At 46.0% G+C, this 12,179-nt stretch overlaps 2 protein-coding genes across 2 annotated transcripts; one reads left to right on the plus strand and one right to left on the minus strand.

Annotated features, from left to right (window-relative positions):
• Positions 1 to 270: 270 nt before the first annotated feature.
• Positions 271 to 3,519, plus strand: FFAR4 (free fatty acid receptor 4). Its single transcript, XM_074154940.1, has 3 exons — positions 271 to 831; positions 1,579 to 1,707; positions 3,112 to 3,519. Exons 1-3 carry the CDS (start codon positions 271 to 273, stop codon positions 3,517 to 3,519), a joined length of 1,098 nt encoding a protein of 365 aa, XP_074011041.1.
• Positions 3,520 to 5,857: 2,338 nt separating this feature from the next.
• On the minus strand, positions 5,858 to 10,271 carry RBP4 (retinol binding protein 4). Its single transcript, XM_074154942.1, has 5 exons — positions 10,142 to 10,271; positions 9,341 to 9,477; positions 9,081 to 9,187; positions 7,473 to 7,685; positions 5,858 to 6,000 (listed from the first exon to the last, which is right to left on the minus strand). Exons 1-5 carry the CDS (start codon positions 10,268 to 10,270, stop codon positions 5,858 to 5,860), a joined length of 729 nt encoding a protein of 242 aa, XP_074011043.1. The 5' UTR covers position 10,271.
• Positions 10,272 to 12,179: the final 1,908 nt, after the last annotated feature.

Here is a 12,179-nt window from a genome sequence, read left to right on the forward strand (position 1 = left end):
TCGCCCCCACGCAGGACGGCCTCGCCTCTGTGTGAGCTGCGCCCTGTTTACCCTCCCACTTCCTTGTTCCACTCAGGCACAAGGGCCATAAACCGCCCGGCTGGCACGGCCGGGCCCTCGGCGGCACGGGCAGGAGGAAGAGGAGGGAGGAGGATGGCAGCCAGCCCCCTGCTCCGCCGTGCCGGGAGGGCACCCCGGGTGCCGCCGTGGTGGTTGGGAGCGCAGCCCTGGCCCTAGGGCTGACCACCCTCATGCCCGCTGGCCACCCTCATGCCGGGGCCCAGGGAGGTGCCAGTGTCCTGGTTTGAGGAGAGAAGAACGGAGGAGAACAAGACCTACTTCTCCTTCTTCTCGGACTTCAGGGGCCACAATGTGACAGCCCTGCGCGTGGGCGAGTCCTCCGCCCTGGCCTCCATCTTCCTGCTGGCCTTGGTGGGAAACGTCTGGGGCATCTGGCTGCTGGTGCAACGGCCGCACCGGCTGCGCGCCGCCAACTGCCTGGTCCTCAACCTCTTCTGCGCCGACCTGCTCTTCATCACCGCCATGCCCTTCATCGCCGTGGTGCGCTGGACCGAGTCCTGGGTGCTGGGCGACACCGTCTGCCACATGCTCTTCTACCTGGTGGGCCTCAGCGGCACCGTCATCATCCTCTCCCTCTCGGCCGTCAGCCTGGAGCGCCTCGTCAGCATCGCCCGGCTGCGCCAGGCCGCTCTCCGCCGCCCCAAGGCGCTGGCCGCCGCCCTCCTCCTCATCTGGGCCGTGGCCGCCCTCGCCACCCTCCCGCTCTGCTGCTTCTTCCGCGTGGTGCGGCTGCCCGCCGCCGCCGGGCAGGTGAGGGCAGGGCCGGCGGGGCGGGAGAAGGGCTCGGGGGGCTCGGCCGCCGCCGGGCAGGTGAGGGCAGGGCCGGCGGGGCGGGAGAAGGGCTCGGGGGGCTCGGCCGCCGCCGGGCAGGTGAGGGCAGGGCCGGCGGGGCGGGAGAGCGGGCGGCGGGAGGGCGATGGGCGCTCGCCAGGGGCAGGCCGCTGCCGGGACCCCCCCGGGGGGGCAGCCGCCCCCTCCCGCCTCCCTCCCCTCAGCTCGGCCAGGTTTTAGGTGGGTTTTGTTTTGCATTCCCCCGCGCAGCTCGGAAATCCCCTTTTCAGCAGTCTTTTCCCCCAGCCGAGGGCCGCCCCCCGGAGCGCCCCGCCGCTGCCCGGCGCTGGCGGCGGCCTCTGTGGAGAGCGGAGCGGCCGCGCTCGGGTCGGTCCCTCGAGGTGCGGACAGGAGCGTCCCCACAGCACGCTCGGACACCTGATCGAGTTGGAGGTCTATAAGTTTCAATTTTAAAGTTGCCGTCGGCATTTGACGCGAAATTTACGGCAATATTTACATTGCGGGCAGCACACCTGCTGGTAACTGTACGGGCTTTGGGAAGCCCCGAGCAGCACAGGAACCGAGCGCTCCGTCCCAGCGGGAAGCTCTCACGGAGGCGGTTCAGCCCGCAGCCGTTCTCTCCGTAGGCGTGGAGGGAGATAAGGAGAACTGTGTGGTAAAAATACCGGCAGAGCGTTGATTTTCTTCTGTATTCTTTGCAAACAGGAGATGCAGATCTGCACCTTGGTCTGGCCCAGCGTTGCAGGAGAAACAGCCTGGGACCTCACCTTTGCCCTTGTTTTCTTTCTGGTACCAGGGCTACTCATCGTCATTAGCTACTCCAAAATCTTACAGGTAGGGTTTCCCTTCACGGTTTGCTGTGGAGCAAAGGGGAGTGAAGCGTAACTCACCGGGCATCAGCCCGTTGTCACTGAACACCAATGCAGCCCAAGGGGACAGGCGGCGTGTGAGCGGTGAGTCTCTGGTACAGCCGGTACCTGTCAGCTGAAGCCACGCCTGGGCAGCACATCACCCCCACCCCAACGCAAAGGTTGTCTTCGTTTATATATAGTATTTAGTACACTTCTCCATGTATCCGCTGTTTGTATTTAAAGACTGACAATCTCCCAAATGCTAAAAGAGTCAAGCATTTGAAATAACTAAAAAATAGGTTTTGCTTTCTTCGAACTTAAACTCCAGAGTCACAAGGGATTTGTAAGAAAGCAAAGGGAGGTGGGACTATAAAAAATCCATCTCCTCTTAGATCTACTGATTTGCTGCACCTGTTTTTAGTACACAGATCTCCTTAGATTACACTTATTCCTCCACAATTTCAAACATTGCAAACAAAACCTGTGAATTAAACACTCTGCTTCCACTTTCCTTCTGAGTGGGTATTGTTTAACTGCCGAAATGCAGGCCAAGGTACCAGGCACCACAGAGTTTTCAGCTATATTCTAGCAAGCATGACACTAGTTACCTAAATTCCTTTTAAAACGCCTGATTTCATACCCCTTCCTCTTCCAAACACAGAGCGTCCATCGGGATTCAGTGTTGTGCCTAATGACGTGCCGTGAATACGAGATTCCCAAACTCCCCTCACTCTGCCTTATTACAGCTTGTACAGGACATAGATTCCCACAGTGACTAAAGGAGCTGTAGGATTTCGGGTTAGTTCATAGAAAGCAATTCTGATTACTGACTGAGAACCTAAATGTTTACACAAAACAATGTAAAATCCTATTCAAATTTAAAATGTGTAATGATTTAGTTACTGTAATTAAGTTCATCCTCCTCCTGGTACCTACCTCATATAGTCAGCGCGGCCATAGAGAATTGCATGGCATTCCTTCTTGTGCATCAGCAGGATTGTTAACTGTGTGCAGTTCACATTTGTGAAAAAAAATCAATGGGTTTATCTAGATAGAACAAATCAGGTCATAATTTGAAGTTAATGGGATTTTACGAGTAATTAAGGCTCTGTTTTATGCTGAAAAGTATTTATGGCTGTTAGAGAGACATGAGCAGAACAACCAGCTTGACTAATGCTGAGGTGAGTTCACAGCTGAGAGGAAAAAAAATGCTAATAAAGTGAGAATGTTTGAAATGGAACCATTGAGAAAAAGTAAAAGTGCTTTTTTTGTAGTCACTTTTCACAACAGAAGCATCACGTGCCAAGATTTACTTTTGCACTTGTGAAAATGTGTTAGTAATTCTTCTGGGTGTCAATGAAAGTTACTTTCTTCTCTTTTCCGGCAGATTACAAAGGCATCAAGAAGGAGTTTAAACGCTGGTTTAGCCTACTCGGAAAGTCATCGGGTTCGGGTTTCCCAGCAAGACTACAAACTATTCCGAGCCCTCTTTGTGCTGATGATCTCTTTCTTCATCATGTGGAGCCCAATTATAATAATTATTCTTTTAATTTTAGTCCAGAGTAAAACAGAAGATTTCAAAATTTCACCATCAGTTTTCTTCTGGATAACGCTATTCACTTTCGCCAACTCTGCTCTCAATCCCATTTTGTACAACGTTGCCCATTTCAGACGTAAGTGCCAGGAAATCCTCCTCTGTTGCACGGGGAGCCCTGCGAGGCACGGGGCTGGCACAGACACCACTGCAAGAAGAAGTAACCAGGAACCACCACCTCTCTCTTTCATCACCAGATAATCATTTAACGGCCCAGCTGTGCCACACGCGGGATGTTGACACCTACACTGTCCCAGGCTGAACGGGTCGCTGTGTTATATTATTAAATGCCAGAGAAGGGGAAAAAAAGAGTGAAATCTTTATTTTTAATTCTTGCAGGTAAAATCCTCTTGGCCTGGCTGCTTTGCCTCAGTAAGATTTGGACAATTTAATCCAATGGACTGAATTCTCCACTTAACACTGAAATAAATGGGAATATGGTGGTGAACTTGGTGAATGTAAAATAGTTTAAATAAGTACTTACCAGACGAATTAATTCTACGAGGGTACATTTTCAGTTGGCATAAATGCCATTAACTTTAATGAAGTTACAGAGAATCTATATCAAGAGGGCACCTGATCCATTTTTACTCTGTTTTCTACTGAGTAAGAGGGACCAGCTTTCTAGTGAAAATGTACATCCTCAGAGAGTATCTGCTCTTTTTCTCAATCCCCTTTAAAAAAGGCACTCAGCTAACTGCCTGCCTGAATGGAGATTTGGGCAGAGTAACGCATATCGTGTAGGAAACAGGATGATAAACATGTTATCACCAAGTGAATGAGCAATCTGGTTCCATCTCAAGTTAAAAATATGGACATAATACCTGTTAATTTATAAATAAAGAATAAATAACTTTACTCGTCGTAAAATAGGTTTTTAAAAAAGATGCATATTTTTTCTGTCTTCAGCAGTCATACAATGAAGTTTATCAGTGACATATAGCGTCACTGAAATTCCTTCCTTCTTTCTAAAATGCTACTGGGAATGATTTCAGGTATTTCCTAGAAAAAGGTGACACTGTATTTGAAAATAAATTAAAAGTTTTAGAAAGTAAATACATATAATTTAGGTTTGTGTTTTTTTTTTAATTAAAACTCCTTCAGACAGAAATTGAAACCACTAAAAAAAGAAAGATTAAATTCTTAATTAATTATTGCCATCTGTCACCAATTCAAACTAGTGCATTAAGATAACAGTTTACTAATAAACTCAATGTCCACATAGGTACAGATGTGCATACAAACAACTGGCATCCCCTGCAATCCAAGTTTATTAAAATGTCTCATTGGTTTATTAACAAGGTGAGCGAGACAGCTCAGATAAATATACCCAAAATCTAAATGAAGCCGTTTGAAAGGTTTCCAAGAGAGCACTCGATCAGTGTGTTAACTTTACATCCATGGGGCTGTTACATGGTTTCTTTCCACAGTTCTGGATCTCCTTAAGAGCAAAATCCTGAAACACACAAAAAAACCCAAAATGTTGTTTTTCAACCACACATAAGGAATTAAGTGAATTCTGTAAGAGTTTCTGATATAAAGCTTTCAGTAAATGGCCATTTCAGTTTAGCTGACAATCATTCCTGCATTCCCAAAAGCACTGGCTTTGCAGGAACTTGGCTTCATGATACTGGAAAATCCAGAATCAGCTAACACCATGGTAATTACAGGTCCTGAGCACAGCAAGGGGAAAAGGCAAATTGCTGGCTTTACGTTTCTTTTTCATTTACAGGCGTTATGGAACTCACATAGTCTTATCAGACACTGCACTCGGCACCTAACACCTGGATAGCCGTTAGGACAGCAGACAGAGTATAGCACTTGGCACAACTTGGTAGATTTGGTATTTCTGTAACTAACTAGAGGCACTTTGATCAACTTTTAAATTAAGGTTAGGAGGTCAAAGAATATTTAAGGCTGAACATTCAAAAGACATTCTGAGCTTTTATTTGAATATTACACTATTGGATCTATATGCTGTCAAAAAAACATTGGATTATATAGAAGCTCTGAGATATTTGAAAAAGTTGTATCACAAACTATGAATAAATTAATATATTTGATTTTTCTTTTTGCTTATACTTTCTTGCAAAGGTTGACAATACATTTCTTGCCTTGGAAGCCTCATAGAGTGTAGAAATAATAGAAACACAGATTCCACCATGTTGAATCAGACCAGTGCTTGGACTCACCCAATATCCCGATTTTACTTTGTCTAGGTTTGCCAGAAATGCCAGGAACCACCATAACACCCCCCCTCAAAGTCACAGCACAACAGCTGTGCATCCACACTTAGATTTAATACAAAACCATCCCTAATCATCTCATTATTTTATTCTCTCATCTTCAGAAATCTTTATTCCTGCTATACTCCATTTGAAGAGCAGGGAATGCAGTATTCAAAACAAGGAAGTATCATCAATTTATATAATGACATTGTTTCTTTTCTGTCCTGCCCTTTATGCAACCATACACATTGTTCACAAAAGCCAATTTCATTTACGTTTCTGATGTCTTTTAGTCCTGACTGCCTCCAATCTTAACTGTCTTTTGTCTCCAAATTCTCATTCAGGACAAAATTCTCATTTTTGTTGTTGTCAGGCACTTTTTCCAGGTCACTAATCACTATTCCAAACACCTCCCACCTCAGCAGAGCTTCCAGGCAGCTGGTTATCAGCAAACCTACTTTACAACACGGCAATATCTCACTCTCTGTTTAGAGATCAGATGAGCAGGTAATAGAGCCACAGGAGCTGACTGTGCTCATCTGTTCTGACTTTCTTTATAATACACAAAAGTTCCTTCAGTAAATCCCAGTTTATTCTAACATGTCATTTAGAAAAGCCTTTAATCTTGATTTACAGATTTCAGTGATGAAGAGCATACCACAGCTCTTGGTAAACTGGTCCAAAGTTTAACGACCTTTGGAGTCAAACAAATGGCTATTTATTTCTGCTCTGAATGTGTCCAGTTTAAAGTTCCATCCATTTTAATTTATTATTCCTATGTTTGCAAGTCCTTCATTATCCAGTTCCCTTTGCTTGTGTGGGCAAGCACAGCCCTTACTCAGGGCAGCCTTTAACCCCCTTCTGCTGACAAAAGATCAAGGTCTTTGAAGTACTCACTAGAGGACACATTTTACAAACTTTCAATCATTTTCTCTGCTCCTCTTTGAAACTCCTAGTTCACCCTCAGTACCCTTTCCAGTTGTGATTATCATCAAACGTGTCATAGCAAGCAGGCCTGTGCCAAGCACAACAGTCTCACCCGAGTCTGGAAATTAATCTTTTGCATCCTTGGTCTCTGTGCCCAAGGATCACACTGACTCTTTGGCCGCAGCATTGCCTTGGGAGCTCACGTCCAGCTGGTTCACCACCAGGGACAGGTGCCCTACTCTTTTATTCGTCCTAAATATTCTCATCTGTCGTCTTCGTTCTTTACCATTCCCCACTCTGGGTGTAATCTTTATCAGGAAGTGTATTACATTTTCCTTAGATCATTGATTAAAAGTAGTATAAATTACCATTTTGCCTTTTCTAATATACCTGAGCTCAAGTGAGCTAATCTGTGTCCTTCCCTGCGTTGTAAGCTCAGCCTGACTGTATGACTGCCAGGTGGGGTCACACTGCAGTATGAGGGACACATCCCTCTTCCACAAGCCTATGTGAAACAGTTGGCATGTGGATCTGGGAGAAAGGACCTGCTATAAGTTACCCTTTCCAGGACTTCTGATTTTCCTTAAAAGCCTTTTATGAAGAATTTTTCAAAGAAGTTTTTGAAAATACATTCTATGCCCTTCAACAACTGTTTTGTTGCAAAAGGCAGAGAGTCGTGATTAAAGAGACACCATTTCTCTTTACAGCAGCTATGAAGTTTATCCTTACTATGTTTACTCATACTACATTGATTTAATTGTTTTACAACTTCCTATGGTTATTGTTCCAGCTGATGTGATACACCGCTTAAAAAGCTATACACCTTAGCTCTCCTTCAGATAAGGGAAGTAGAAGTTGGAAATAACTTACAAACTCCAGCTTTCAAAAGCAGCCACTTAGTAAAAGATTTCATGCACCTGCTATTTAATAAGCATGAGAGTCACAGTGCTTTTGTCATTAAACCCTGAAATAAAATTCTTCAGAAAAAAATGTTCTTACCATTATGAACGATAACTCTGTATTTTCTGTCCAAGCAGAGGTCCATCTGCCTTTGTCTGACAATTTTCTGTGCCTCTGGGGGCAATCCCTTGGGGTCCCGGGAGAACACAAAGGAGTAGCTATCGGCACAAGTACCGTCTTCGTTTAGTTGGCGACAGGAGTAATGAAGAGCATAGGTATCGTAATCTGTGTCCACTACCCAGTGATCATCGTCTGGAAGACACCATAGCAAAGAAGGAAAGGTGTTAGAGACATAAGTAAAATCCAGTAAATCTAAAGAGATTGCTGCCCTAACTCTGTAAAGAAAATAATAGAGTGAAGGTTGGTATAAATGATAACAGATGAGTTCTTAGTTTATTCCTGCATCCAGTATTACAGTAGCTACCATGAAGTACAAAGAAAGTTTTCTTATTTTAAGCAAAAAAGGGCAATAGTCAGGCAGAAAATAGTTTAAAAAACTAACAGAGAAGCTAAATGTGCTCTTGGTCGTGCTAGTCATGCTGCAGATTACTCAAATCCATAACTATTTTTCTAACCAGGGATGTTACTTAAATTGTATTTTTAAGGAAAAGGATTACGATGCAGTTGCCATGTGCGTTAGAAGTGTATTTGCTACAAGCTCTATCATACACCTTCTCAAAACACAGTGACAATTTCAGAGAATTCTTAACTCTTTAGCTAGGTACCCTGATAACTACCCGCTCCCCCGGCTCCCCTGCGCTAACAGAACTGAACGCAGTACCTGCAGTAAAGAGCCTCGTCTCTGCACCCTCCTCTCCAGGAGCAAAGATCCCCCTCGCACTACAGCTGTGCTGGTGAGGGCAGCGCTGTCTGTTCCCCTCCCCATCTCTCCCATGGGCACCACAGCTTGCAGAAGGCAGAGTCTGCATCAGCCGCGATCTCCTGTCCCTGGGAACAGGACTCGGCAGCAAGCTGTGAGGAGATCCAGCAACAGCTCAAGAGCAACAGGCAGCCAAAGCATTCTTTGTAAATGTGGTTTTGGAGAGCGCAGAGCTCCAATCACTTCCAAATTCCACCTGCTTCTCTTGGAAACAATCCAGGGAAGTGTCTTGAGCAACAAGTATCTAAATCTCTACTTGGCTCAATAAACTGATTTTGCGTAGGGTGTGCCAGATGACAGGAAAAAAAATATATATATATACTGGATCATATTTGTTTCTCAAACCAGATAAATCTCTACATTTGCAGACATCAGACCAAGCAAAATAACAATTGCAAAATCCTCTTCCCTGCTCAACCAAGTCTGATGTTAGACTTTTCAGAGAGAACAGAAGCACTGGTAACTGAGTTCTGAACTGAAACAAGACTTAAAATTCTTTCTCTGCCTTTCGTTTCTTTCCAAACAGTGACCTTTGATTATATCGTTGGGTAACAAACAATGTTTTACTTGTTTAAAGAAAGCCAACCAGCTGTTCCATATAAAAATTAGTGATTACCCTGTTCACATTAAGGCTTTCCTGTATGAGAGTTATTATTTGTCCTAAGCGTGTTTAAGAAATCCAACACTACTTTTTCCTTTCCCAGCACGGGCACACAACATAACTAGGCCCCCAGGTGGTTCTGTATCTTCTCTACCCAAGTACTCACTTCCTTTCTGCAGAAAAGAGGCAACACCCCAGTACTTCATCTTGAACTTGGCGGGATCCTCCGTGTCAGTGAAGGACCCGATCATGTCAGCGCAGACGTCCCAGTTACTGCAGCCAGAGAGAGAAAAAACACCACGTTCAGACCTAAGAGCAGAGATTCAGTGTGTGACCAGCACAGGGACAGCAGGCAGGGTCAGAGCACCGGTGAGCGAAGCAGAAGCTAAGTGAAATGGAGCAAGAGGAAGACTGCAAACAACTGACTTGAAGAGCCTGACTCTGCCCTTTGCAGTGGCACTCATTTGTCCGTTCTCGTCAACAGTGAACTGGGCTACCACGTTGTCCTGCAGAAACAGCCCCTCGGGGTCCTTCTTTGCCATGGCGTACCAGGTGCCGCTGTACTGCACGGGAATAAGAAAGGCCGCAGTTAGACCAAGACGTATGGAAACCCCTACAAACAGACATTGCAAACTAGGGCAGATGACAGAGGGGGCGACATGCAGAGCTTTGACACCGTGCCTCAAAGCTGCACCAAGGAAACAAGCCTAGTGTTCCAACAGCACAAACCCACTGTGTCCTACTGCAGCCAGGCTTTGTGAAAGAATTGACATTTTTTTGGCATCTTATTTGTATCTGCAGTTCTCCCGTATTTAGAATACAAAATTTGGTGGAAAGAGGATAACAACTGGCAGATCTCTGTATAAATGGTTTTTCCTTGCAATGATGCCCGAAAACACCAAAGTATTAATTTTTACAGAATCACAGAATCACAGAAATTTTTCATAGAAACAACCAAGTCACTACACTCCTTTTCTGTTTAGAGCATACAGTTTGAGACCAGTCTGCCAAACCTCAGGTTCTGCAATACTCCTTTATCAGATGCATCAGGATCCAGCATCTGTGGAGGTGTGGGCAACATCACACATTTCTGCTGCTTCTCAGCATTGCAGTCTGTGACTTCGAATGAAAACAAGAACACACGGCTGCTACTGAATGCCAGATTTAGTAGCCTGGGAAGAGGAGTCAGGCAAGACACCACAGATCCAGGAGAGAAAGAAGATTTACCCTGGTCTTGTCGAAGTTCTCCTTGACTTTGAAGCTGCTTACTCGGCAGTCCCGCTCAGCCGTGCTGCTGCCCAGCAAGGCCAGTGCCAGCAGCAGCAGCCAGGGAAGAGCTCTCTCCGCATGGGCCATCCTGTCCCTGCAGCAACAGCAAACAGAGAGAGAACTGCATCAGAGACAGGCTCTGTCACACAAGCAGGTAAGGGAGGAAGGCTGCCCTGACAGGTCCCCAGGGCATTCTGCGGCTTCCCCTGATGCGTGCGCAGTGAAGGCACCCGATGGTCCCCAGCCCACCATGGCAGTGTCCCTTACAAACAGTGCTGGTCCCTGTAGCCTCCCCAGAGCCCGAGCGTTGGTGGCAGTGGCGGGGCGCCCAGACAGGGAATGCTTTATGTAGCCCTGGGGCTTTCGCAACCCCCTGAGGCACAAAGCTGGCACTGGAGGGGGAGTAGGGAGGCGGGGCGATGCAGGCTGCAGGCTGGGGCCCCTTCCCAACAGCCTCTTGCGTAAGTCCCATGGGCTCAGGGGGTCTTTGACCCTGACCTGCAGCCAGGCAGGCGCTAGCAGCAAATGCCTCTTTCTTTTCCTAACCCAAAGGCAGAGCTCGCATCTGGGGAGGGGGTGTGCACATGTGCACCCACACGTGTGGGAAGAACAAAGGAAAAGGGAGGCACCCCATCTCTGCAGGGGGGACAGTAAGCCACCTCCACCTCCTCCGTGATTGTACACACCGCGGGCCAAAGTCCTTCTTACCCAATGTGCTCAACCCAGGTACAAGATGCAAACTTGTTTCCTTCACCTCCTCCCCAAATTCCTTTCCTCTCTTCCCCTGATAAACAGCGGCAAACATCATACTCACAAGTTCCTGCTAATGTTTCTGAAAGCCTGGTGGTGCCAGAACCTCCCCGGGTCCCCATGACCAGTTCCCTCATGTTTCCTGGAGGCTGGCTGTGGTGGTAATCCATCTCATGGTTCCAGGGTCAGGAACTGGGGCCCTGCAAATGGTCAGGGAGGCAAAAGAGCACTGTTGTGTGGTGCTGCAAAGGTGTCAGGAGATACGTATGGCCAGCAAATACCCAGCTGTGTGTATGCACCACATCTGGCCCTTCTGGCATCAATTTTTAAATCGGAGCTTCCAGAATTTCTATTCTGGTTTTGGCAAACTGCTTTCAGTTACGTAAACCATTATTGTTTTCTCTGTTCAGGCAAGTTTTGCTGCGTCCCAGTCAATATTTGTTCTATAGTTTCAACATCTTTAGGAAGCATTAGAGAAAACCTGTTAATTATTTTCTAGACATGTAGCCAGAGCAGGATAGGAATGAAGAGAACTAATTCACCTACTTTTTTCACCTCCCAATTTTGAAAGAATAAAGGCAGAAGCTTGTTAATTGAGAGGTCGGTGTTCATTACTTTAAGAATTAAGCAAAAATATAATTTAAATATGGAGATACCGATGTAGTATTAAAAAATCCTTCAATAGTATCTATTCCTGTAAAATTTTGTCAACAGTACAATTATCCATGAAAATTCTATGGCAGAGGTTTCTGAAGGAGTCTATAGTCACTCATGCAAACGAAACAAAACCTGTTTAGATTTGACCACCTCTGACACCCTGGGTCAGCAGCCCCATTACTCTTACTGCGTGTTGTCCTCAGCCGTTTTACAGACAGGAGACCAACCCAGCTTTCACTCAATTAGCAGTTTACTTCTGTTAATTATTTTTAATAAGATCAGTTGTAAATATGTGCAAGGGCCATTACAATATCTTAAATTAATCTGAGGTCATCAACAAAAATAAATCAGAAACATTTAATTTTGTACTAGCCACCTGAGCACAGTTTACGTTAAAGAATTCCTTTTGCAGATGGAGCTAAAGTGATTCTTTGGTTCAATGACAGCAGGTTTTTAGGCCAAACGGCTCCCCTGTTAGGGCAGTCACAGCGAGATGGGAGCGTTGGAGCCGGGACGGAAGGCTGCTGGCAGAGTGGCTTTGCTCTGGCAAGTCAAGGGTGAGTTTTTTCTCAGTCCTAACAGATGTAGC

The sequence above is a fragment of the Numenius arquata genome, chromosome 10 (assembly GCF_964106895.1).
Source record: "Numenius arquata chromosome 10, bNumArq3.hap1.1, whole genome shotgun sequence".
Classification (NCBI taxonomy): domain Eukaryota; kingdom Metazoa; phylum Chordata; class Aves; order Charadriiformes; family Scolopacidae; genus Numenius; species Numenius arquata.

Excerpts from the sequence above, each read along its gene's own strand:
- RBP4 (XM_074154942.1), bottom strand. The coding sequence starts at position 10,270 with ATGGCCCATGCGGAGAGAGCTCTTCCCTGGCTGCTGCTGCTGGCACTG. Across the intron at positions 7,686-9,080 it reads CTCTTTTCTGCAGAAAGGAA|ACGATGATCACTGGGTAGTG; the intron begins GTGAGTACTTGG and ends GGTGTCTTCCAG. Across the intron at positions 6,001-7,472 it reads CAGAGTTATCGTTCATAATG|GTTTGCTGATAACCAGCTGC; the intron begins GTAAGAACATTT and ends GTTGTAAAGTAG.
- FFAR4 (XM_074154940.1), top strand. The coding sequence starts at position 271 with ATGCCGGGGCCCAGGGAGGTGCCAGTGTCCTGGTTTGAGGAGAGAAGA. Across the intron at positions 832-1,578 it reads TGCCCGCCGCCGCCGGGCAG|GAGATGCAGATCTGCACCTT; the intron begins GTGAGGGCAGGG and ends CTTTGCAAACAG. Across the intron at positions 1,708-3,111 it reads GCTACTCCAAAATCTTACAG|ATTACAAAGGCATCAAGAAG; the intron begins GTAGGGTTTCCC and ends CTTTTCCGGCAG.